The 26062-nt window shown below is 48.0% G+C and overlaps 2 protein-coding genes across 5 annotated transcripts in view; one reads left to right on the forward strand and one right to left on the reverse strand.

Moving 5' to 3' along the window:
- KCNQ1 (potassium voltage-gated channel subfamily Q member 1) overlaps nt 1-26062 on the forward strand; it is a 380806-nt gene that overhangs the window by 202537 nt on the left and 152207 nt on the right. The gene's annotated exons all lie outside the window — the stretch shown is intronic.
- Nucleotides 1-26062, reverse strand: part of LOC138984740 (uncharacterized) — a 56465-nt gene that overhangs the window by 25131 nt on the left and 5272 nt on the right. The window contains exon 2 of one of the 3 annotated variants that reach the window (XM_070360260.1): nt 8736-25411. The exons of the other annotated variants lie outside the window; for them this stretch is intronic. Coding sequence (XP_070216361.1) covers nt 25365-25411 — 47 coding nt within the window. The 3' untranslated portion in view covers nt 8736-25364. Of the gene's footprint in view, nt 1-8735; nt 25412-26062 lie in introns of those variants that run through there. 3 annotated transcript variants of the gene reach the window in all.

Consider the following 26062-nt stretch of genomic DNA (forward strand, 5'->3'; position numbering starts at 1 on the left):
CTGAAGAATCTCTCTTCAGAGATTAGACAATTAGGCAGAGTTAAAGCATTTACCAACTGAAGAGAAAAGCAACGCTGATACCTAGAAAACCATTTCAAAGGGGTGCAAAAAAAATAATAAAAGATTAAGAGTGGCCCCTTGGTGAAGCCATGAAGCCCTACCTTCTATAAAACTGAGCCTCTGTGTGAAAGTGCTCCCAGAGTCCATTATGAAGTGAGAGGTGCCCTGCTGCGATGTCATGCTACATCTTACAACATTCAATCAGAACCTCTCTCAATGCATTTTTTCTAATGAGGAGGTATCTGCAATTATGACAATGTATATATAGGACAATATGATTTTCCAGACTACTATTACTACTCCTCAAGGTAACTTCCCAATCAAATCTATTTTTCATGAAATGTTGGTCTCCGTTATAAGTGCATTCACTTCAAGAGGCCCACTGTCCCCCATTCCCAGCAAGGTTAACATATTTGTACATGTTTTGATAAGATACTACCAAATAAAGGCTTGTGCCCATTTACACTACGGTGAATATTGTGCAAACATGCCCGTCTTCCCACACCTTCACCACCAACTGCTACTCACTAGTAGTCACAGCTTCCAGCTTCATTACTTTGGTTGATAAGACATGGTGTACTGGAGTTTCCATTTATATTTCTTTTACTATAAATGAGGTGTTTATCTCTTTAAATCGGTAAACATTTGCTTTTTCTTCTCTGTGAACCATCTCTCCATACCTTTTTTAATATCCCTTTTTACTAATTTATAGGAATTCTGTCTTACATGTTGAAACATTTTATCCCAATTTTCCTTCATCTTTTAGCTTCTAGATTTTTCTGCTGGCAGGACTTTTAAACTTGAGGATTTTTTGCTTTTGTTTATTGTTTTGCATTTCTTATATTTTATTAAAAGTTGAATTTCTTTCTGTGAGTCAGAAGCCAGATGCATTTTCTTTTCATACGCTGTTCAAGTTTTTGGTCCATTTTCTCCCTATGGGCTTCAGAATTTTTAAATTCTGACATAGTCAACCTTGGCAGTCTTTTGTGATGTGAGATTCTTGTCTTAAATTTTGAAAAAACTTCTGAGATTGTTTTAGTAAGTTCTCCTGTGTTTTCTTTTGTCATCTTGTTTTTCACAGTAAAAAATTTTAATTGATACATGGTTAATTACGGTGTTGTGTTAGTTTCAAGCATACAGCAAAGTGAAAGTGATTCAATCACACACACACACACACACATTTTTTTTCAAATTCTTTTCCTTTATAGGTTAGTTCAGTTCAGTCACTCGGTCGTGTCCGACTCTTTGCGACCCCATGAATCACAGCACGCCAGGCCTCCCTGTCCATCGCCAACTCCCAGAGTTCACTCAAACTCATGTCTGTCGAGTCGGTGATGCCATCCAGCCATCTCATCCTCTGTCGTCCCCTTCTCCTCCTGCCCCCAATCCCTCCCAGCATCAGGGTCTTTTCCAATGAGTCAACTCTTTGCATGAGGTGGCCAAAGTACTGGAGTTTCAGCTTTAGCATCAGGCCTTCCAATGAACAGCCAGGACTGATCTCCTTTAGGATGGACTGGTTGGACCTCCTTGCAGTCCAAGGGACTCTCAAAGAGTCTTCTCCAACACCACAGTTCAAAAGCATCAATTCTTCGGTGCTCAGCTTTCTTCACAGCCCAACTCTCACATCCATACACGACCACTGGAAAAACCATAGCCTTGACTAGACAGATCTTTGTCGGCAAAGTAATGTCTCTGCTTTTCAATATGCTATCTAGGTTGGTCATAACTTTTCTTCCAAGGAGTAAGCGTCTTTTAATTTCATGGCTGCAATCACCATCTGCAGTGATTTTGGAGCCCCCAAAAATAAAGTCTGACACTGTTTCCACTGTTTCCCCATCCATTTCCCATGAAGTGATGGGACCAGATGCCATGATCTTATAGGTTATTATGAGTATAATTCCCTGTGCTATACAGTAGGTCCTTATTGTTTACTTATTTTATATATAGCAGTGTGCATATGTTAATCTCAAATTCCTAATTGATCTCTTCCCTGCCCCACTATCCTTTTGATAACTGTAAGTTTGCTATCTATGTCTGTAAGTCTATTTCTATTTTGTAAATAAGTTCACTTGTGTCATTTTTTTAATATTCTACATATGTAGAATATCACTTATGGGATATCAATGTTTTGTCTTTGTCTGACTTACTTTCAGTTCAGTTCAGTTGCTCAGTCGTGTCTGACTCTTTGCGACCCCATGAATTGCAACAGACCAGGCCTCCCTGTCCATCATCAACTCCTGGAGTTCACTCAAACTCACGTCCATCGAGTCGGTGATGCCATCCAGCCATCTCATCCTGTCGTCCCCTTTTCCTCCTGCCCACAATCCCTCCCAGCATCAGAGTCTTTTCCAATGAGTCAACTCTTCGCATGAGGTGGCCAAAGTATTGGAGTTTCAGCTTTAGCATCATTCCTTCCAAAGAATACCCAGGACTGATCTCCTTCAGAATGGACTGGTTGGACCTCCTTGCAGTCCAAGGGACTCTTAAGAGTCTTCTCCAACACCATAGTTCAAAAGCATCAATTCTTCGGTGCTCAGCTTTCTTCCCAGTCCAACTCTCACATCCATACATGACCACTGGAAAAACCATAGCCTTGACTAGACAGACCTTTGTTGGCAAAGTAATGTCTCTGCTTTTGAATATGCTATCTAGGTTGGTCATAACTTTTCTTCCAAGGAGTAAGCGTCTTTTAATTTCATGGCTGCAGTCACCATCTGCAGTGATTTTGGAGCCCCCAAAAATAAAGTCTGACACTGTTTCCACTGTTTCCCCATCTATTTCCCATGAAGTGATGGGACCAGATGCCATGATCTTAGTTTTCTGAATGTTGAACTTTAAGCCAACTTTTTCACTCTCCTCTTTCACTTTCATCAAGAGGCTTTTGAGTTCCTCTTCACTTTCTGCCATAAGGGTGGTGTCATCTGCATATCTGAGGTTATTGATATTTCTCCCGGCAATCTTGATTCCAGCTTGTGCTTCTTCCAGCCCAGCATTTCTCATGATGTATTCTGCATGTAAGTTAAATAAGCAGGGTGACAATATACAGCCTTGGCGTACTCCTTTTCCTATTTGGAACCAGTCTGTTGTTCCATGTCCAGTTCTAACTGTTGCTTCCTGACCTGCATATAGGTTTCTCAAGAGGCAGGTCAGGTGGTCTCATATGCCCATCTCTTTCAGAATTTTCCACCGTTTATTGTGATCCACACAGTCAAAGGCTTTGGCATAGTCAATAAAGCAGAAATAGATGTTTTTCTGGAACTCTCTTGCTTTTTCGATGATCCAGCGGATGTTGGGAATTTGATCTCTGGTTCCTCTGCCTTTTCTAAAACCAGCTTGAACATTTGGAAGTTCATGGTTCATGTATCGCTGAAGCCTGGCTTGGAGAATTTTGAGCATTACTTTACTAGCGTGTGAGATGAGTACAATTGTGCGGTAGTAACATTCTTTGGCATTGCCTTTCTTTGGGATTGGAATGAAAACTGACCTTTTCCAGTCCTGACTTACTTTACTTAATATGATAATCTCTAGGTCCATCCATGTTGCTGCAAATGGCATTATTTTGTTATTTTTTATGGCTGAGTAATATTCCATTGTATATGTACATATTTGTGTGTGTGTATACATACACATGGACACACACACATTTTTTTATCCATTCATCTGTCAATGGGCATTTAGGTTGCTTCCATCTCCTGGCTATTGTAAATAATGCTGCTGTGAACACTGGGATGCATGTATCTTTTTGAATTAGCATTTCGTCCAGATACATGCCTAGGAGTAGGGCTGCAGGAATGTATGGTAGCTCTATTTTTAGTTTTTTAAGTAAACTAAAGTTTTTAAGTAAACTAAGTTTTTTAACTTCCATACTGTTCTTCATAGAGGCTGCACAAATTGACATTCCTACCAACAGTGTAGAAGGGGCCTTTTTTCTCCACACCCCCATTTATTATTTATAGACTTTTAAATGATTACCATTCCAACTGGTGTGAGGTGATACCTCACTCTAGTTTTGATTTGCATTTCTCTAATAATTAGTGACAGCGAGCATCTTTTCATGTGTCAGTTGGCCATCTGTGTGTATTCTACGGAGAAATGTCTATCTAGGTCTTCTGCCCAATTTTTGATGGGGTTTGGTATTTATATATATATATATATAAAATATATATATATATAAAACTGTATGAGCTGTTGAATATTTTGGAAATTAACCCCTCGTTGGTAGCATCATTTACAAATACTTTCTCCTAGTCCACACTTGTCTTTTCATTTTGTTTATGATTTCCTTTGTTATGCAAAACCTTTTAAGTTTAATTAAATCCCACTTGTTCACTTTTGTTTTTATTTCCATTACCCTAGCAAACAGATCCAAAAAGAAATATTGCTGTTATTTATATCAAAGAGTGCTTTACCTATATTTTCCTCTGTATGTGCACTCAGTCATGTCCAACTCTTTGCAATCCCATGGACTGTAGCCCACCAGGCTCCCCTATCCATGGAATTTTCCATACAAGAATACTGGAGTAGGTTCCCATTTCCTTTTCCAGGAGACCTTCCCAAACCAAGGATCAAACCTGTATCTCTTGTGTCTCCTGCACTGGCAGGTGAGTTCTTTACCAGCTGAGCCTCCAGGGAAGCCCCTCTGTTGTTTATTGTATTTTCCTCTAGGAGTTTTATAGTCTTACATTTAGGTCTTTAATTCACTTTGAGTTTTATATGGTATTAAAGAATGTTCTAATTTTATTTACACACAGCTGTCTAGTTTTCCCAGCACAAGTTAAGAGACTATCTTTATTTCATTACATATTCTTGCCTCCTTTGTCATAGATTAACTTTCCATAAGTGCATGGGTTTCTGAGTCTTCTATCCTGCCCCACTGATCTCTATGTCTGTTTTTGTGCCAGTACCACTGTTTTGATTACTGCAGCTTTGTAGTATAATCTAAAGCCAGGGTGGCTGATCCCTCTAGCCCTCTAGCCGTAATTCTTTCTCAAGAGTGTTTTGTCTATTCAGGATCATTTATGTTTCCATACAAATTTAAAAATTTTTTGTTCTCATTTTGTGAAAAATGTCATAGGGATTGCACTGAATCTGTAAATTTCCTTGGGTAGTACAGTCATTTTTAACAATATTGATTCTTCCAATCCAAGAACACAGTATATCTTTCCATCTGTTTGTGGTCATCTTCAATTTCTTTCATCAGCATCTTATAGATTTTGGAGTAAAGGTCTTTTGCCTTTTTAGCTAGATTTATCCCTAAGTATTTTTTTCTTAGGGATGTGACAGTAAATGGGGCTGTTTCTTTCATTTCTGTTTCTGATATTTCATTGTTAATGTAAGGAAATGCAACAGATTTCTGTATATTAAGTTTGTATTCAGTAACTTTGCTGAATTCGTTGACGAGTTCCAGTTCATCTTCTGGAAGCATCTTTAGGGTTTTCTGTATGTAGCATCATGTTATCTGCAAACAGTGACAGTTTGACTTCTTTTCCAATTTGGATTTCTTCTTCTTCTCTGATTGCTGTGGTGAGGACTTCCAAAACTATGTTGAATAAAAGTGGTGAGAGTGGGCAGCTTTCACTTTTTACATTTAAATTGTGCTCTATTTTTATATAAGGAGTTATTAAATTCAATTTATTTTCTATGTGTCTAACTAGTTATCCCAACAGTATCTGGATGCATCATCTTCTACTGACTTAAATTGTCATCTTTCTCATATTTCAAACTCTCATTTAATGTGTATCCATTTCTAGACTGTCTTATGGATTGCTGATGGGCCTGATGATGGGCCAGACTCAGTTATTTGACTTTCAAACTTTATGATATACTTATGAGTACAACAGAGTTTTCCTCATCTCTCTAACTCAAAAGAGGAAGCCACATTTCACACAGTACAGTCAACCACGGAATCCATGGCATGGCCTCAGACCAAATCACTCTAGACACAGGATTGGCTCTTGAGTTGGACAGGAAGCCCGGAGTGTTTATAACTGAGTCCTTGCATTGACAACTAATAAGGTAAGGGAACAGGAGCACTTGTTTCTTCCAGGCTCACACAGCCGAATCCAGACAGTGGATGCCCAGAGGTCATGGCTCTGACCCATGTAGGGTCAGTAGTGGGTAGGGGGCCATTTCATACTCATGTATGATCACAGTTTCAGGGCATCTTATGAAAACTGAATTCAGTAACTCAAAAAAGTAAATAAGCCTAATTCGAACAGGAAAAGAATGGCAATAAGAAAAATCTGTAAGGTGTAGCCAGTCCCTCCCTTCCCCAGGCCAAGGAGAACAATGGGCATGATAAACTGTTATAGTTGGAGTGATGTTATAACCAGTGCAGGTCAAAATGGTTTCACATCATGACCTGGACAACAGTGACTCAGTTTCCTTATCTAACCTAGGTCACCTGTACCAATGTGGTTTTTCTAGCCTCACCCATGTGAAACTGGCCCAGAGGAACATGGCCCCTATCCCCTGCCCTCCTGGCTTGGGTGCTCTCCTTTACTGCCCTGTAAACAAAAAGTAGTGCTTAAGAGCAGATTCTAGAGCCACAGCGCAGCAGATGCACCGGTTCCTACCTGCTGGACCTTGGGTGGGTCATTTAACCTCAGTTTCGTCTTCCCATTTATAACATGGGGATAATAAGAAAGAGTGCCTTCCACAGAGGGTTACTGCGAAGATTAAATGAATGACTAATGTGAAGCACACAGTATGGTGTTGACATATGTAAGGCTATATAGCGTTAGTTAAATGCATGCCCTACCTCACGATGAGTCATTCAGTTCATCTTTATCACAGTAAGTGCTTGACAAGGTCAATGGAGAGGGGAGTTCGAATGAGTAAAATCACCTTCAGAAAAAAGTGTAGTTGCATTCTCATTAGACTACTTAGGACAATGGGTAATCTTTAAAATCTGGTGCTTTCCTGGAGCAGGTGCTTTCAAGAATTGTATAGGACTTACATTACATGCTCATTTTTTTCACATAAATTTTAGAATCAGCTTGCATGATTTAAAAAACAATGTGTGTGGCCATCCATATTCTGCTGGTAATTTCTACTGAAACTACAATCAGTTTAGATTAACCTACAATTATCTTTTTTTACAAATATTTTTTTACTTCCTAGCCAAAAAGAGAGATTTATCCATATGTTCAAATCAGTTGTAATGTGTCTCAGTATTTTTTAGCCCTTTGTTCATATACATTTTGTGCAGTTTGAAATTCATCATTGGGTATTTTCAGACAAGTGAAAGTGAAGTCGCTCAGTCGTGTCCGACTCTTTGCCACCCCATGGACTGTAGCCTACCATGGGATTTTCCAGGCAATAGTACTGGAGTGGCTTGCCGTTTCCTTCTCCAGCGGATCTTCCCAACCCAGGGATCAAACCCAGGTCTCCCGCATTGTAGACAGACACTTTACCATCTGAGCCACCAGGGAAGTCTACTGATTTTAAATTTGGTGATCATTATTTTTTTCAACTGAACTTTTCATTTTGAGATCATTGTAGATTTACATGCAGCTAGCTGTGAGAAATTATAATAGGGTCCATGTAGCCTTAGCTCCAGTGGTAGCATTTTGGGAACTGGGACATGATCACTGCCAGGACACAGGCCGGTGCGGGGGAGCTTGCTGCCCTCGTGCAGCCCTCTGAGAGCCACACCCCTCCTCTCCCATTCTGCTTCGTCCCTAGGCCCTGACAAGCACTACTCAGTTCTGCGCTGCTTTAATGTTGTCACGACAAGAAGGGTCTAAAAATGGAACCAGTGCACTCAGGGCCTTCTGAAACTGGCTCTTTTCACTCGACACAGTTCCCTGAAGATTCATCCAGGTTGTTGAATGTATCTTTGCCTTCCTGGCATGACCCTATTTTAGGTTTATATTTTTAAAGCTGATGGACCCTGGTTATTGTTTCCCTTTTTCTGCACTGACTATCATAGATGAAATCAGTATGTGTTTTTTCATTATGCCAACTGTCAGATCAGTGGAATTTTGGCTCCAGAAAGAGACTTTGGAAGATTTCAGTAAGAATGTGATTATTTTAAAATACATATTCTAAAAGAAAAAAAAAGCTCTTGTGAAAAAAAAATTGTTTTATTTGCTCTTAATTTTCTTTTTCTTAACCACTTTACTGAGGTATGATTGACATACACAATCTGTATGTAATTAATATACACAATGTGACAAATTTGGAAGTAAGTATATACCTATGAGACCATCACCACAATCTAGGTCATAAACATACACATCACCTCCCAAAGTTTCCTTACGCCCTTCATATCATGTATATTATTTCCTAGGGACACTACCACGAGACCTCCCCTCTTACCAAATCTGGAAGCACACAATGCAGCTCTGTTGACTACAGGCCCTGTGCTGGGCAGTCGCGCTCCAGGACTCATTCATCCTGCAGAGCTGAAACTCTGTGCCCTCTGACAAATTCCTCTAAGCTGCCTCCCCCCTGCCCCTTGCAACCACCATTCAACTCTCTGCTTCTCTGACTATTTTAGATTCTTCATATAAGTGGTATCATACAGTATTTGTCCTTCTGTGTCTGGCTTATTTCACTGTCCTCCACATTCATCCATGTTGTCACAAATGGCAGGATTTCCTCCTTGTGAAAGAATTCTTGTACAACCATTCTATTTCTGAACGCTACCAGGATTCGGGGTGGGGGTGGGGAGTGCTTTTTACATCATTCATGTATGATAGAGAGTGGGACAGAAGGAAGCAAGTTTGTTCCCAAGGGGACAGATGCAAGCATTCAGGGAGCCCCCAAGGAGGGGCCTGGGAGCCCTGGGGCCGTCCTGTGGGCGGTGGGAAGAAAACATTCCTGTCTTCAATGCTCCCCCTAGAGAAGGCCTCACTTTCTCCCATTATCTTCCTGTCTTCTCACCAGCCCACCCAGTTCTCTCTCTCTTGTCTCTGTATCTCTCTGTGACTCCCAGTCACCTTGAAGCTCCCTGCTCACCCCCATGTACAGGTGCGCTCTTAGGGCTGGGGTGAATGCAAACAAAGAATGGGAATCTTTGCGAGAGCTCTGGGGGAGGGTAGGCTAAGCTGACCATGGCCTCAGGCTCCCTTGAGGGGAAATGGGGTTTGGCTGGGCTAGCCCATGAAGCCTTTCACTTCTCTGGAGCTGTGCCTACCACCATCACCCCCTTCCATATACACACCCAGAGCTAAGACGGACAAAGAGCAGTTCCAATCTGAAGCTCTGATGGGCTCCCCCAGGGTTGATGTGTGTGGGGTCTAGGCACAAGAGCTGAAGGAACCTGTGAGGCTCAGTGCGGTGCCCTGTAGGCAGGTGGAGGAAAGGATGCCTCCTTGCCCTGTGTGTCCACTCTTCTAGGCAGAAGGTTCAAGCAGGCTCACTAGGCTCTGTGCAAGCCCCGGGGGACCAGGAGGAGCCAGAGAGGGGCCACCCTGCTCTCTCAGAGATGCTGGTCTCGTCATCAACACACCCTGGGCACTGCGTTTCGAAGGAGGCCCAGCACTACCATTCCAGTGAGGAGAAAGTCTGCTAACCCTGCACACATCTTTGGACTAAAGAATATCCCTAAAACAGTAACAGTACTTGCCCTTAGCCAGGCCATGTGCTCAATGCTTTATAAACATTTCACTAATCCTCACATTAGACAGCTTTTGACATAAGAATATTATCGCTCTTGTTTTATATATAATCAACCTGAGGCTTGAGAGGTTAAGTCAGGCCCAGGGTCACAAAGCTAGTGTTGACCCTGAGCAGTGGATCTGGTGAAGCCACTGTGGCTCCTCCCACCCTCCCTTGGTATCATTTTAAACAAGTCAAGCTCTCTCTCCTGACCTTCTGCCCTTCCCCAGGCTGGGGCTGACTCATGTCCCTCTCTCAGAGTGGCCAACTGCTAAGCCTCAGATTGGACCACAGAGAGCCCATCTCCCCTCCTGTCCTTAATGGATAACCAGGTGTTTGTCTGTGGTGAAGGGTTACAAGCCGTCTCCTTCGATCCCAAGGCTGGGGAAGGTACAAGTACGTCTTTTTGTTCCTCATTATCTTCAATGCTTAATCCGCATAGGACCCATCATGGCTGCTCTGTGAATGTTTGACGAATAAGCAAGTGAATGAATAAGCAAGGAGGGGTTTGCACCCAGGGCTGTCAGGTGAAGGACCCTGGCTGTGGTCCATCTTCCTCAAAAGACCTGCCTGGCCTGCAGTGAGTCTCCAAGCAGCAACGAGGCCTCTGTGCTCCTTCTGGAGCGCCTTCCCTTGCTCTTCCTCCAGGGCTCAAGTCCCCACTCACAGAGTCCATGGCAGTTAAAGTCCAGAGCTAATCACAGAATCTCCGCCCCCGCCCTGGAGCCCACTCCCTTCTGCTGCTGTTTTAGAAATGCAGGGAACTCAAATGCAGTCAGTTTAATGTCCTCCAGGGTCTTGTATATAGACAATTTCAGTCTTCACAGATCAAGAGATCAAGGCCTGGGGATGGCAGATGTTCCCACGTAGAAAACAGTGGTACCTGGTGAGGAACTCAAGGCCATGCATGCTGAGCTCAGGAGTCTCTCCGCCACCAGGCCATGTTCACACGCTTTCCTTGCTTGGTTGCCCCAGTTCTGCCCTCCCCAGGAAGGAAGTCTACTCCCCGTTCCTAATGGCAAGTCTCCTGTTAACCTGAGAACCAAGGGCCTTTAGATCTTCTTGTTCCCAGAATAATAATTCTCACCAGCTCCAGAGGCATGGGAATGGGCCGGCATTAACAATGGGGCAAGTTCCCGGTGAAAGGCTCCAAACGAGGGCTCTTAGACTGCAGGTGATGGAGCTGGACGTGAGGCATGGAGTGAAGGGCCTGGCCTTCTGCAGCCTGCCCGCCTGAGTATGGGCAGTGGTTTGAAAGACCAGTCACATGGAGGCCAGGTTGCTGTGCCAAGCATGAAGCCACTCTGCCTGTCACTACTGCCTGCAAAGGCAGGTCCTAGGCCTCTGGCTGGTGGGGAAAAAGTAGGAATTGCATTTGATTCCATCAAAGATGGTTTTCCTATTAAAACATGACTCGTGTTAAAACGCAGGGCTTAGTTCAGAGTAAACATTTCGAACTGCTGAGGAGAAGCAGAGATTTATAACACAGAGCAAGACTTAAAAAAGTAAAAGCCCCTATATACTGACTGAGGCCAGGAAAGCTGCCCTAAAATGCCAGCTCAGTTCAGACACAACTTTATCCAACCTGCTCCGTCTTTGCTTCCAGCAGCCCCCCTGGTTCTTCATCTCAGGACTCCCAGGTTGGAAGGTCTACAGCCCAGCCTGGGCCTCAGGCCCTCCTCGCTCCCTCCTGGCTTGAGCTCCGGGGCAGCCTGGATGACCTGGGCCCCCAGGACGACCACCCTGTTCTGTGCCCCTAAACAGTGGCCTCCACGAGCTTTGTTAAGATTCCTCTCCCGGGCCCCACACTCACTGCTGCCTCTCTCTTTCGAATCATATACACAAAAGATGGTCAGAGGTACACTCTCCACGATGCTTTCCCTAGTCGCACAAAACCTAATGACTGTCTTTTGTTTCTTTCCATTTAGAAGCATTTCCCTGGCAACGCTGTCTCTCCTTAGTCAACAGCAGCTAACTTCATCCTTCCCCTTTATCAAGATATTGTTTAGAGCAAATAACTCATTAACTGGTACAGCAACTTGGGAACCCTTTCACACTGGCTCTCAAGAGGACTTTTCTCCTGAGAACGGGGCACCCCACAGAGCTTAGGAAGAGAAGTGTCTGTGGGAGTTTTGGTAAGAGCTCTGACAGCAGACAGGCAGCTGTCTGTTAATGACTGTGCCCGGTACCTTCCGTGATTGGATTAAGTACCTTAACAAAAGGGAAGCCAATGTGGCTGGAGGGACCTGCCACATTGGTATCCCTGTGGCATCTCCTCGGTGGCCGAGGTGTGTGTGTGAAGGTCCAAGGCCTGCTGCCGGCACCACATAAGCTCCAGGAGGTCATATGGGCTCAGTCCCCACTGATTCCTCAGTGACCCAGCAGCATTCTCTTTCAATGGAAAACATACTCATGTGGTAAACAGACTGTGTTCCAGAACTTTCTAGGTGACCTCCCTTCTCTCCCTCCTTTGCCACAGTCAGGGGTTGGAAAAGCAACAGATCTGCTTTCTCGGTGCCTCTGAAGTGAGTTCTTGGCAGAGAAGAATGTCCCTTGTCTATTGCACCAGAGTTCAGGTCAAGCTTTCCTAGAGGAGCAGGCTCACTGGCCTGGCTGGAAGCTGGTGGCCAGCTGAGAGCTTGTTTTGGTGGAGGGACCTGGGAGGAGCCCCTCAGCTCAGCCTGCTTACTAGAAAGTGAGGCAACCTTCCCACCCTCCCACGCAGACTTCTCCAGCCACAGGCATGGCTAGGAGTCTTCCCCACAGGGCAAGCCCTGGACCAGCCTTCAGAGAGTAGTCTGAGATACAGGTGAAGCTTTGCAGAGAGTCTGTCTGTAACAGAAAGCAGGACTGTGTTCCTTACACACCAAACACACTAGGTGTGTGCTGGTGTCCTGCATGTGCAGCAGGTGACTAAGAAGTGAAATGGCTTCCATCTCCAAGTTCTGCTGCTCTGCATTTACAATTTCCAGCCCTGCCTCACTCATATTTCCTGGATTTGACGTATATGCCTCCTGGGACAACCTGTGAGAACTGTGAGAAGTACAGAAAACTGGAGGTAGGGGTATGGAGTCCAGTGGATACAGAGGGTCTAATGGTCAGGCCTGAACAGACAGGGAAGGGGTTGCCTTGGAGAGGGTCCCCATCTGGACAGAATGTTCCCCTACGTGTGACAGCCAGCGCAGCTCGCAAGAGCATGTCTTCAGTCCTCAAATCCCACAGCATGCATGCCCTGACACATCACACCCAAGACACAGCATGCCTTACACCAGAGGGCTGCTCACACTGAGGCATGGGACCCTGGCCCCACTGTGCAGTGGCAGGAGCCATACAGATATTGAGCCTGGCAGCTGCAAGGTGGGTTGGTGTCATTCCGTGTGGGGTGGGAGGATGAGCCCATGCAGGCAGTAGAGGCCACAGGCCCCCACAACCTCTGCCTAGGCACTACAATTCCAAAGGCCTCACATAGGCTTTGGGCTTTTGGGTCTGGGGCTTATGGAAGCAGGTCCCTGCCCGCTGGTGCTATGATGCCATCTGCACAATGGTGCTTGCGGTTTCAGCTGGCCTTCCTTTGGAATAGGACTCCCAGGCAGGGTGGGCCAGGATACTTTTAGTCATCTCCCGACTCACCGGGGGTTGGGCCATCACCTTATTGTTGTTGTTTAGTCGCTTAGTTGCGTCCAACTCTTTTTGACTCCATAGACTGCAGCACACCAGGCTTCCCTGACCTTCACTATCTCTCAGAGTTTACTCAAACTCATGTCCATTGAGTTGATTATGCCATTCAACCATCTCATCCTCTGTCGTACCCTTCTCCTCTTGCCCTCAATCTTTCCCAGAATCAGGGTCTTTTCCAGTGAGTTGGCTCTTTGCATTCGGTGGCCAAAGTACTAGAGCTTCAGCTTCAACATCAGTGCTTCTAATGAATATTCAGGGTTGATTTCTGCTAGGATTGACTAGTTTGATCTCCATGCTGTCCAAGGGACTCTCAAGAGTCTTCTCCAGCACCACAGTTCGAAAGCATCAATTCTTTGGCACTCAGCCTTCTTTATGGTCCAACTCTCACATCCGTACATGACTACTGGAAAAACCATAGCTTTGACTATATGGATCTTTTGTCAGAAAAGTGATGTCTCTGCTTTTTAATATGCTATCTAGGTTTGTTATAGCTTTACTTCCAAGGAGCAAAGCATCTTTTAATTTCAGGGCTGCAGTCACCATCCATAGTAATTTTGGAGCCCAAGAAAATAAAGTCTGTCACTGTTTCCATTGTTTCACCATCTATTTGCCATGAAGTGATGGGACTGGGTACCATGATCTTAGTTTTTTGAATGTTGAGTTTTAAGTCAGCTTTTTTACTCTCTTCTTTCACCTTCATCAAGAGGCTCTTTAGTTCCTCTTCACTTTCTGCCACTAAGGTGGTGTCATCTGCATATCTGAGGTTACTGATATTTCTCCTAGTAATCTTGACTCCAGCTTGAGCTTCATCCAGCCTGGTATTTCTCATGATGTACTCTGCATATAAGTTAAATAAGCAGGGTGACAATATACAGACTTGTTGTACTCCTTTCCCAATTTTGAACCATTCCATTGTTCCATGTCCAGTTCTAAGTGTTGCTTCTTGACCTGCATACAGGTTTCTCAGGAGGCAAGTAAGGTGGTTTGGTATTCCCATCTTGTTAAGAATTTTCCAGTTTGTTGTGATCCACATAGCCAAAGGCTTTCATGCAGTCAATTTTAGAAGTAGTAAGTGTTTTTCTGGAATTCTTCTGCTTTTTCTATGATCCAGAGGATGTTGGCAATTTGATCTCTGGTTCATCTGCCTTTTCTAAATCCAGCTTCTACATCTGGAAGTTCTTGGTTCACCTACTGTTGAAGCCTAGCTTGAAGGATTTTGAGCATTACCTTGCTATAGTTTGCAAAATGAGTGCAATTGTGCAGTAGTTTGAACATTCTTTGGCAATGTCCTTCTTAGGGATTGGAATGAAAACTGACCTTTGCCAGTCCTGAGGCCACTGCTGAATTTTCCAAATTTGCTGGCATATTGAGTGCAGTACTTTAACAGTATCATCTTTTAGGATTTTAAATAGCTTAACTGGAATTCCGTCACCTCCACTAGCTTTGTTCGTAGTGATGCTTCCTAAGGCCCACTTGACTTCACACTGCAGGATGTCTGGCTCTACGTGAATGAGCACACCATCACTTGGGCTAAGCCAAATGTCCTCTTTATGGACAAGCCTGCACCAGTCCTGGCCCACTCGCCACCAGCCTGCATACTCTGTGCCTCACTCTAGTGAGAATCATGGTGGGGTCTGCCCTAGGCCCCTCTGACTCTCACCCACCCAGGGGATGGGAGAGTAGAGAAGTGTGCTGGGCCCACCTCTAGCAAGCCTATGTCAATGGTAAATCATCCTTTGCCCCATCTCGCTCCCTCACTTTTGGGGTTTTCTATGCTTTCCTGAGAACACAGCTGTGCCTGCCCATCCAGCCCCCTGATAACCAGCTCCAGTCTCGCTGTCTGACTCTAAGGCCCTGTGATGCAGGGAGCAGACATGCCTCTCCCGATAATGTCACTGGGCTCGGAAGCCAGGCCCCAGACCACAGCACACTGTGCCTGGCCAGGGGAGGAGCACACTCATCAGCAGGACATGGGTCCCATAAGGAGACTGGGCCCCTCACGTGCAGAGTCCCTGCCTGCCAAGTTTCTGTGATTATTTTGAAACAATTCCCAGCAATGGACACCCCACCTGGCCCAGCACTGAGTCTCCTCGCAGCCCCGGAACAACAGCTCCCAGCCCTGGGCAGCACGTTCCTGTGAGACAGCTGCTGTAATTGGATCTTGAGCCTGGCTGCCAGCACTTTGCACACGGACACGCCTGCTCCTAGGCCGAGCTCTGGGCTGTATAGACTGTGGCTGCTGGACTAAATGTGGGTCCCCACTCAGATGGCAAACCCTTGTTCAAGACTGGGGTGTCCTACTCAGCCCTGTCTTCAGCCCGGGACTGCTGGCCTCCAACCACAGAACCGCAGCTCCTCTGGTGCAAGCACTCCTCTGCCCACTCCCACAGGACAAACAAAGGACTCAGGGGCAGTTTCTCCAGCCAGAGGTCCCTGGCGTATATCAGTCCAGTCACCAGCCTAGAGGCCAACCCAGGTCCATGAGGGTCCTCGTGACCCGTGGCATGCCTGGTTCATCCTTCTGGTGAATGAAGGCAAGGACAGGGCCAGGGTTGGCTTGCTGAGGCAGGAGCAATAACTTGGGGTGAAGACATGGTAGTCTCAGCTGGGGACAGGGTGCCAGGGAGTGACATAGATGCCCTTATCAGGGTGTATCAAGTGGATCATAGCCCACAAACTGCAGTGGAGAGACTGTTCACCAAGTACAGTGACTGTCGAGGGTACCGGATTCCCAGGCCTCATGGCCTCGGGTTGAGGCTGGGAGAGCCCAGCCTGCCCACAGCTGCCCTCAGCGCTACACTGTGCAGAAGGCTTTGGTCAGCAGATACACACCCGTGAGCCCAATGGTCCACACAGTGCCCCTGCCTGCACTGGGGCTGCTGCAGAGTATTCCAGAGGGCTTCCTGGGAACCTGGGACTCGGGACTGTTTGTATGGTCCACCCTCTGACACAGCCTACTCAGCGGCCTTGACCCTCTGACCCCAATCAAGGAGGGATGACTAGCCGGGGAGCGGCAGGTTCCCTTCTCCATTCTTCTCAGGCCCTCTGCTCAGTCTGTGGCCTTCCCTCCCCAGCCAGGTCCCAGAGCCCAGGGTACAGAGTTCTGACGTGTCTGGGCCAGCAGCCAGCAAGTCACAGAGAGACTGAGGACAGGGGCTTCCAGTCCAGACCCTGGTTCCCAAGGAGTCTCTCGGGCTGTAGTTGGGGTGTCCTGCGGAAATCCTGGTGGGATGGAAAATCCCCAGCCGTTGGGCCCCGGCTGAGCTGTGACCCTGCACTTTCCCCACCCGCCAGGGGTCAGCCGGCTCGCTGCTTCCTGCTTCCCTTTGATGTCCCCGTGTGAGGGAGGGGTCAGTGCCCCTCTGGGCTTGAGCACACATGCTCACTGGGCTGCAACGAGCAGCCATGCTTCTGGGGCCTGGGGATGCTGGGGTCAGGCGGGGGACCTAGGGGGTGGGGAATGAGGCCAGGTGGAAAAACCCCAGCCTGGGCAGAGAGTTCCTGGGAAAGAGGGAAGGAAGGGGTGCCCTGAGACCACCAAAAACACGCCCACTCACCCTCCTGGGCTGTCTGATCAGGGAGTGAGATGCTATGATGAGTCTCTGTCTAGACAGGGGAACTGAGGCCTCTGGACAATCCAGGCACCGCCACTCGAATGGCCTCCTCGGGGCCTTCCTCTCACGTCTGGGGAACGTCCCAAAAGACTTCAGTAGTTGCTGCCATTTGCCAGGCCTCCACGCAGCACCAGGCCCCAGTCTGTGTGCCCTCAGCAAATCACGAGCTCTGGGCGGAGGGCAGAGCTCACAGAGCCAGGCCTGCTGGCCCTAGTGCCACCGTTCTGCGTGCTCCCTGCTAACAAGGCAGGTGCTCTCCTGAACACTGGGGAGGAGGCAGCCTTTTAACCAGCCCAATAACCCCAGAAGGTACCTGCTAGTTTTAATTCTGGTTCACAGATAAGGAAAATGAGGCAAAGAGAGATTAGGTGACCTGCTCAATGACGCGTACCTCATCTGTACTAGAACTGGCATCTAAATTGATTGGCCTGGAGCTGTTTTGTGTGACAATGCTGTGCTGTCCTGGCAGGTCACACCTACACATTCTAAGGTCCCCAAGAGCCCACCAGGCCCAGCCACCCTGGAGAGGTGCCCCAGGGCAGCGGGTAGGCCGAAGTTCATGCAGCAAGGTCTTGAGGCAAGCTGGGGAGGGGAGGGGGCCCTGCTCTCTGCTCCTTCCAGCTGTAGGTTGGGGAGCAGGTCAACTCTCTAGAAGAACCTGAGAAAATGGCAGGGGCAGGGCCCAGATGGAAACCCTGGAGGCATGCGGACCTTCAGCAGAAGCTTGAAGGGCAGTTCGCCCTCCCTGTAGTAGTGGCTCATCTGCCTGGGAGTCCGGGGGTCTGGCCCCCACCAGCCTGTGCAGAAAGGGCTTTGAGATCCTGAGGGCAACACTGTGGAGATGCAGGTGGCTGGAGAGGTGACTCTCCCCACCCCTTTTAATGTTCAAACAATTCAGCTTGTTGACTTTGATGCACAGGGGTAGGCAGAGTGGCTTTGAAGTCAGCCCTTAGGGGACATTCCTATCAGCCCCTGCAGAGATAATCTCCCACCCGACCCTGGGACTCAATGCCATTCCTGGGATCCCCCCTAACAGCAAGGGACCTTTCTGGCAGCCTTGGGAAGAAGGGGCCTTAGGTGGGTCTTAGAGGAAGACTTGCCTTGGGATGGGGAGAGCGGGGGAGGGGCAGCCAAGGACACAGGCCCTCAGATACCCCTGCCCTCTGCTCTGCCCACCCCCCAGGCACTGATGTCCTCAGAGAGAGCCCAAGGGGTAGAAGGTGCTGGAGAACCATCCTCCCTGACCACCCAACCTGACCATAACCAGTGTGGGGCCAGCAGGCTCCACCTTGGAGCTCGTGATCTGCTCCTTTGTACTGTCTGCCAGCCCAGGAGCTCACAGAGGGGCGCCCCCATCTGATGGCCCCCATGTCCCAGCAGTGGGCCTGCACAAGAGGGACAGAACGAATGATGAATCAATAAATGACTCAGAAATTGGTTAGCATGGGTACCTTCTGAATTCTTGGATATCCAGACATTTAAGGAGCACAAGAAGCCAGGAAGTGGCCTGCAGCCTTGGCAGCAGGGGCGGCAGGGGCAGTGGCATGAGCAGCCGGCCGAGGCAGCCAGGGTCAGGGAAGCAGCTGCAGGAGATGGCATCCCCATGCACTGGGGTGGGCACAGTCCCATGGGGAAGCCAGGTGAGGGGTGACATTTGGTTCTGAGTAGCCCATGCAGGAAGGGAAGCAATGCCTCATCAGGGTGGCACTTGGCCCTCCCAGGTGCCTAGCTGGGGCCCTGGGCATCTCTCTGGGCTCGCACCCACACATGTGCAGGGAAGGCCTCTTGGGCTCCGAGGCCACCTCCCCAACAACGATAGCAGTGGCAGGCCTCAGCGGGCCTAGGGACTCGATTGCCTGGGAGGTCTTTGCCTGAGGACAGGCTGAGGAGGCCCCTGAGTCTAAAGGCTGGCCCTGCCACTCCCCTCCCCTCTCTCAGCCTGGTTCTCCAGCGAGCTGAATGTTTGAAAGTGCCCCTCTCTCCCCCAAGATCAGGACAGGGAGCCTGGCAAAGGCCTATGCCCTCCCCAGCCAGGAGAGCTTGGGGAAGGCTGGTCTCCTCAGAAATCCTGCTGTGTCAGTGCCCAGTGGTCTCAAGAAAATCACTCCATGTGGCCAAGATGGTTTTTGCTGCATCCGCACGGACCTCCCTCCCTGTGCGGTTGTTCTGAGATTAAATGCAGTCGACAACGAAGTTAAGGCACTTCACAGTTACAGAGGCCTGGTGCTGCAGGCGTGACTGGTCTTCGGGTGACATGTGCCTGTACTAGGAGGCTATGAATGAGGCAATGTGAGAGCAGAAGCCAGGCCCTAGGACCTTGGGAACAGCCCCTGGGCCTGGCAGGATCTTGGCTTCCATCATGAAGAAGGTGCCACAGGGGCCAGGGGCTGGGCAAGAGGCAACATGAAGAGGGGACAGAACCCCAGGCCTTGTCAAGGAGTAGGTCCCAGGCAAAGCAGGCATGTGTTTTAGTGCATGAGTTAGTGTGTGTGAGGGTAGACAGGTGTGAGGAGCGTCCGCGAGAATTTCTGAGCAGCTTCCATCCCATTGCTATAGCCTGCAGGGGGGTTCAGCCTGGCAGGGGTGTCAGGGGAGACTGTGGACCTCAGGCTGTGGGAGCACTCTCCCTATGGCCCTGAATCCCAGGCTGCTGCTTTCCCACTGCTGGGAACTGGTCTCTGGGGACACAGGGGTCCAAGTCACTACTCCCATCCAGGTTTCACCTGGGTGTAGGTCTCAGCTCCTTTAAGCTAATCTCAGAGGTTCATTTGGGAGTCATGGCCACGTGTTCAAGTCCAGGCTTGGATGCAGGGCAGAGGCTTTGGGGTGAAGTCTGGTCTTAGGCATCAGAACAAGCTGGACGAGGGAGGGAATGGGAGCCTTTGTTCTAGATGTACACAGATTCCTGGCGACACCAGGGGGCGGGGGCTGCGCAGAGTCCCTCTAAGGGCCTTTCGGGAGGGGCACTCAGAACTCTGCTCAGCTGCGTTTAAAAATTAGCAAGCGGAGGAGTTGGAGGCCCTGCAGTTAACCCCTTTTAAGCCTTTGAAGGTTGTTTGAACTGTTAATCAGGAAGGCTGAGCTGAAGGGCCATGGCCACCCCCGCCTCCCCCCGCCCCGAAGGCTTGTCCCTAGCTGGGTCTCTGAGGCTGGGCATTAAAGCCGAGAAACTGCTGTCTGCGTGGGGTCTGCTGAAGCCCCCTGCCCCCTCCAAGACTCTGATGTTGACAGCCTCTTTGTTTTCTCATCTCAGCCTATTCAAGGCCATTTTTCAGCTTGCTGGCTTTGCGTTAAGATTGGGGGGATTTTCCACCCTTCTGAGGTTATGAAATAGCTCAGCAAGGACGAGGCCTCCCTGCAGGAGTCAACCCAGCTTCTTCCCGCACGTGCTGCAGGGAAAGGCTCTTTATTCCCACAATTCCAGGAGTGAAATGAGACAGGAGGAAGGCCTTTGGGGAAGGGGGTTTCTCCTTGTCTGTCCTGGGGAAAGGCAGCCAGCAGAGAGCCACACTGGCTGGAGGTGCATCCCAGCAGGGCCATTTTTAGGCCAGCGGCCATCCACTGCCAAGGGTCAGAGGACCAGGAACTCTGATTTCAGTCTGGGCTCTGCAGGGGACACAGTCCCTGGGCAGGTGACCTTCCCCTCTTCCTGGTCTCTTGGCTTTCCTGCACCACTGTGGTTCTATCCTCAATCTTCTTTATAGGCTCTCCCTTCTGGCCTGGTGGTTAACACCTGATCTCCTCAGGACTGGCTTCCCTTTGCTCTCCAAAACACTTCCGTGAGCAGCACCTGCAGCTTCCAGCACTGTCTGTGGGTCCCTGATTTCAAAACGTGTCTTCAGTTTGGCCCTCGTGCTTCAGACCTACATTCCAGTCACCAGCCCCACAGTGTCTTTCCACAATCTCTGTCATTCCACACTTGACAGCACCAAGACACTGTTTGCTCCCACAAAGATCCCTACCATCCACCCTTGCCATGAAAGCCAGAAACCCCAGAATCATTCCCAGCACTTCCCCTTCCTAGCTGCCCAAGTCAGTCCAACACCAGGCCAGAGTGTTTTCACCCTGAGATCTTTGGAAGAGTTCTGCTTCTCTCTGCTCCCTTCACCCCTGCCCAGGCAGGCCACAGTCTCTAGCATTGCAGGGCCTCTGTCCCCTTCCAGTACCTTCTCCACTCAGAGGAGGGGGATCATTTCAGAATGAGAATCCCAGTGGGCCACTCTCTATGTGGAACCTTTCAGTGGCTCTCAGCACTCTTAGAACAAGGCCAAAGTCAGCAGCAGGGTGGCCTAGCTGGCTCAGCGTCCACCTACAGCTCCCTCCTCTTCGCTTGTTTCCCATGTCTGGCCTCTTTTGGACCTTTTGGCTCACGGGCTCCCTCCACCAGGGGGCCCTTTGCCTTCAGCTCTTGTCCAGCTGCTCCGCCCCCATTTCCCCAAGGGAACTTTTAGAACCCCAGACTAATTCCTGGTACAGACCCTGTTCCAGGTGGCCCCTGTCATGAAACCCCTGTGTGTTCCCACCCTCAGAGCACTCCCCTCGGGATGCTGTAAAACACAAATGCACACAGTGGGCAGCTTCTCTGCCCACTGGACCACAAGCCCCATGAGCACAGGGGCTGCTCAGTTCCTGTTCCTATCGAATTCTGACTGCCTGGTGAGTTTTCAACAAAGATCTTTTCAATGACTCAATCTATAAAATGGCAATGATGGCTGCCCTGACTCTCAGACAGAATCTACTGCCTGGGCAAGTGCTGTGTAGGTGGCAGAACACTTGCTGTATATGGCCTGGAGTGCAGGCGGGCTCTGCGGGGGCCTGCTACAATGTCCCAGAACAACACAGCAGAAACAGGCTCCGTAAGCAAGCGGAATGAAGGAAGAGGGGCTCCCTTGTTGGAGGGAGCAAGTGGGCCACACTGGGAAATGGCTCCCCACTCTATAAAAGTAATTTGCCCCAAGACTACTTCCTGTCACACCATCAGCTATTCCTCACCTCTGCCCTCCTGGACATACACTCAGGCAGACACAATCTGGCTCTCTGCTCCCATCGGGCCCTATTCACAGCCCAGGGTCACCTATGTGGCCTCTGGACTGAACTGCTCTGGTGCACACTTGCCACAGCTGGCCTGGGCACCCAATGGCCCTGGCCCTCTCTCCCACCCCCATCTCTACCCTGAAGCCCAGCCAGAGCCTTGGTAGGGGCCCCCTCTGTCTGGGCAATGGCCTGAGGAGTTGGGCGTGGGCCTGAGCTGGGGATAGGCTTGTGTGCAGGGCACTGGCCCCCCGGGGAGTCCTCATTCTATAACACTAATTGCTACAATTAGCAGGAGAAAAGGCTATTAGATCAGTTTCTTCTCCAGGCTAAAGCCTGGCTGCTGGGGAGGGTGAGTCCTAGCCCAAAGCTTTTCGAAGCAGCAAAGATTCTTCCATAAAGGAGGCCACATTTAAATTGCAAACAAGGGCCTCGCCCAGCCCAAGGAAAGGCTCCCAGAATAAGGCTTTAGTTCCCCAGATGGAGCGGCTGGGGAGCAGGTACAAACTCCAGTTCTGGGATTCTTGTACCATCCTGATCTGATCAGAACTTTGGTTCATCCAGGTGCCCATCAGTGACCCAATTCTGTAGGGCCTGCCAGCAGGGAGGAACACAGCAATGGCTCGAGAAGGAAGGACAGTGCTGGGGGCCAGTCCCTCCCCCTTGCCCCACCAATACCAGGCCTGCTCTGAAGCCCCCTCAGATGCCTCCTCCTCACAGGGCTTATTGCAAATCTTCTGGGTCTGCTGTCTATCAAGAGCTAATCACTCATCAGTCTGTGCTAACTGGAAAAGGTGAGAGGGCCATTCAGCCTCTACCCAGGTCACCTCTAATTAAAACAAGTCACAGGTGCCTATGCTAGAAATGGCTTAGGGACTGCAGCTTAAAGACAGTTCCAACTAAAGCCCCAGGTGGCAGCCCACAGCCTTGGGATGGAGGCACCTGCCAACCTAGAATTACACGGTTAGCCAGGGAAGGGCGTTCTCCAATTGGCCGAGCCTGGGTCAGGGTCTCAGAAGAGGGTGAACTGTGTATGATGGATATGGCAGGATGTAGGTCAGGGCTTGCTTCATTTAAAGGGCCAGATCAGAGATCAGCCCGGCCCCCAGAGCTAGTCTCACACAGCAGGACTCACCTAGGGTGCCCCCCAGGGGATATATGGCAATGTTTGGAGACATTTTTGACAATTACAAGTGTGGAGGTGCTGCTGGTATCTATTGGATGTAGAGGCCAGGCAAGCTGCTAAACATCCTATGATAGCCAAAGGACAAAGGTCAGCCCCCCTACCAGAAAGAATGGTCTGGCCCCAAATGTCACCAGTATGGCAGTTAAGAAACCCTTGGTCTGTGGGGCTGAGATTCTGACATGCTGTGTACTTTCTCACTGCGTTCTGAAAATGGATGCACACTTTGCTGGCCTGGCCTCTTCCTTCATTCAACAAATCAATGAAGCCATTCAACAGAAATGCATGACGTACCCCGCCGTGTGCAGACCCTGTAGAAAAGACAGACACGCTCTCATGGGGCCTCCCTTCCGGTGGAGGAGACCAGCAGGCAACAAATAAGTAGATGCCTAAGGACAGAAAATACTGTGGGGTAGTCTATGCCTACAGAAGCTTGAAATGTAGTGGTCACCTAGCAAGTGACTGGAGGGGCCAACTAAAATGGCAGAGGTCTCTTTGACAAGCAGCATTTCAGGTGATACCTCAAGGAGGAGAAGAAACTGTCATGGGAAGATCACAGGGAAGAAGGAGCCAGGCAGAAGTAGCTGGTGCAAAGGCCCTGAGGCACTTGGCTGGTTGGAGAAATAGGTAGAAGGCTGGTGTGATGGGAGCTCAGAGAGGGAGAAAGACAGTAGGCAGGGCAGATCTTGTAAAGCCTCATGGAATTTGAATTTAATTTCCTGAAAATAGAAGCTACTGAGGATGCCTGGTAGAGGAGGTATAGGACACACATTCATTCGTTTGTTCTTGGCTTTGGGGACTCTACTGCATAGGACATGGGATTATTCACAGCCCTAAATTCATGAAACACTGTCACCCCATAACGGTCTGTGGGAGGCATCCCTGTGTTCTTTTTGATTTTCTATTTAAAGCTGTTCTCTGTCCTCCTCTCCTTCCACTGTAAACAGCTGCTCCAGGGTAATTTATTTATCACTGTGCGCACGTGCCCTGGTGATGCATGTAGTGTCTTCTTGCATGTCTGGATGGTGTGTAATTGTGATTTAAATACAGAACTGTATATTGAGGCCCCTTGTTCTGTTCGGCATTTGTGTCCCTCAGTGTCACGTGTGCACACGTCTCCATTTTGTGAGGTGTACATCCAGTCCTTCCTAGTAGCCACAGAGCCAGGTTCCAACTCCCCACCCCCACAGGCCAGGCTGCACAGAGTATGCACACACACAGCCTCTTGTTCTGGTGAGAACTGCTCTCACTGTTTACCCGGGAGGGAAACTGCTAGGTTGCAGGTATTGAATATTTTATTTAAGGAAGAAGTGCTGGATGGCTCTCCAGAATGCCTGTGCCTGTCTCTATTCCCACCTGCAACACACAGGAGGCTTGTTTCCTGCATTTCTGCCAACACTGGCATTATCCTACTTTCTAATTCTTCTCAAATGAATATCTATTGCTTTTGTTTGCCTTTATCTGATTATTGATAAGCTTGAGCATCTTTTCACATAGTTGTTAACCCTCCTGCAAAAAGTCAACTAATATATTTTGCCCACTTTTCTTTGGGGCTTTTTGTCTTTTTCTTATTGATTTGTGAGACTTTTGGTGTATTTTAGCCATTGTCTCCTCATCAATTATATTTGTCTCAAATATCTTGTAATATGTCATCTATAACCTGAGCAGAGTAACGCAAGTAAGAGTGAAAAAAGGGAAGACACTATTATGAAAATAGTTTTGACCTTTGCCATGATGGATTTATTTAACAGATAATTAGCATGTATTCAAGTTCATAAATTTTAGTCTTGAGGTTTGTGCTTTCCGGGTCCTGAATAAGATCCCAAGGCCACCCTGCGCCATGAAATTCTTCATAGTTTCCTCCTACTACACAAATGTCAAGTACTTTTTAGCTGTAAATCTTTAAGTGCCTGTGGAGCCTGTTTTTCCAGGGGATCACATAGGAATCCACACTTATATTTCTCCATTTAGGGCTAACTTTCCCAATACCATCTTCTCAATAGTCTGTGGTGCCACCTCTATTTCATGCCACCTCCCTTTAGATGCAGGGCTGCCTTTGAAGTTTCTTCTGGGCCTCTGTCTCCCACCATTCCAATTACTGAGGCTTGGAATATGCCCCAGGATCTGCTGGTACAAGGCCTTCTCTGTTCTCCTTTTCCAAAGTTCACTTGGTGTTTGTAGATCTTTTTCTTTCACATACACTTTAGAATATGTTTGTCAAGTTCCTCAAAAGCTCCAACTAGAAATTTAACCAGAGTTGTATTGAGTTTACAGATTTGGAAAAACCTGACATCTCTCTAGTGCTAAGCTGCCCCATCCAAGAGAACAGAATGTCTCTCCGTATCAAAGATCTTCAATAAAATTTTATCCTTCAATTAAATTTTAAAATTTTCTTCATAAAAGCCTTTTTTGTTAATTCCAAAGACCTAATATAAACTTTGCTGCTATACTAATTTCTACCTTAGCTGCTAACATGCTTTTAAATTATTCACTACCAGCTAAAGAAAAATGCTTTGGGCAGGGGGTACATTGATCTTATATCCAAAAACTTTGCTGAAGTCTCTTTTAGAGCCTAAAGTTGAATTTTTTTCCCATGTAGCTCAGTAGTTTTCGGAGTGTGGTCCAAGGACCCCCAGAGAGCCCCTTGAAATGCTTTCTCAGAGCCCAAACTATTTTCATGATACTACTCAGACAACGTTTGCCTCTTCTGTTTCTACTCTCAAAAAGTTAAAGAGTTTTCCAGAGGCAGCAGGACCCCACTGGAATATGTGCTTGTACTATCCTATGTTTTAAGCATTTCTCAGTTTTAAATTCTAAGAAGGTAACTATCAGCAGATGCAACCCATATTAACAAAAGCTCTTTAGGGACTTCAGTAATTTTTAAAAGTAC

This window comes from Bos mutus, chromosome 22 (genome assembly GCF_027580195.1).
Source record: "Bos mutus isolate GX-2022 chromosome 22, NWIPB_WYAK_1.1, whole genome shotgun sequence".
NCBI classification, from domain to species: domain Eukaryota; kingdom Metazoa; phylum Chordata; class Mammalia; order Artiodactyla; family Bovidae; genus Bos; species Bos mutus.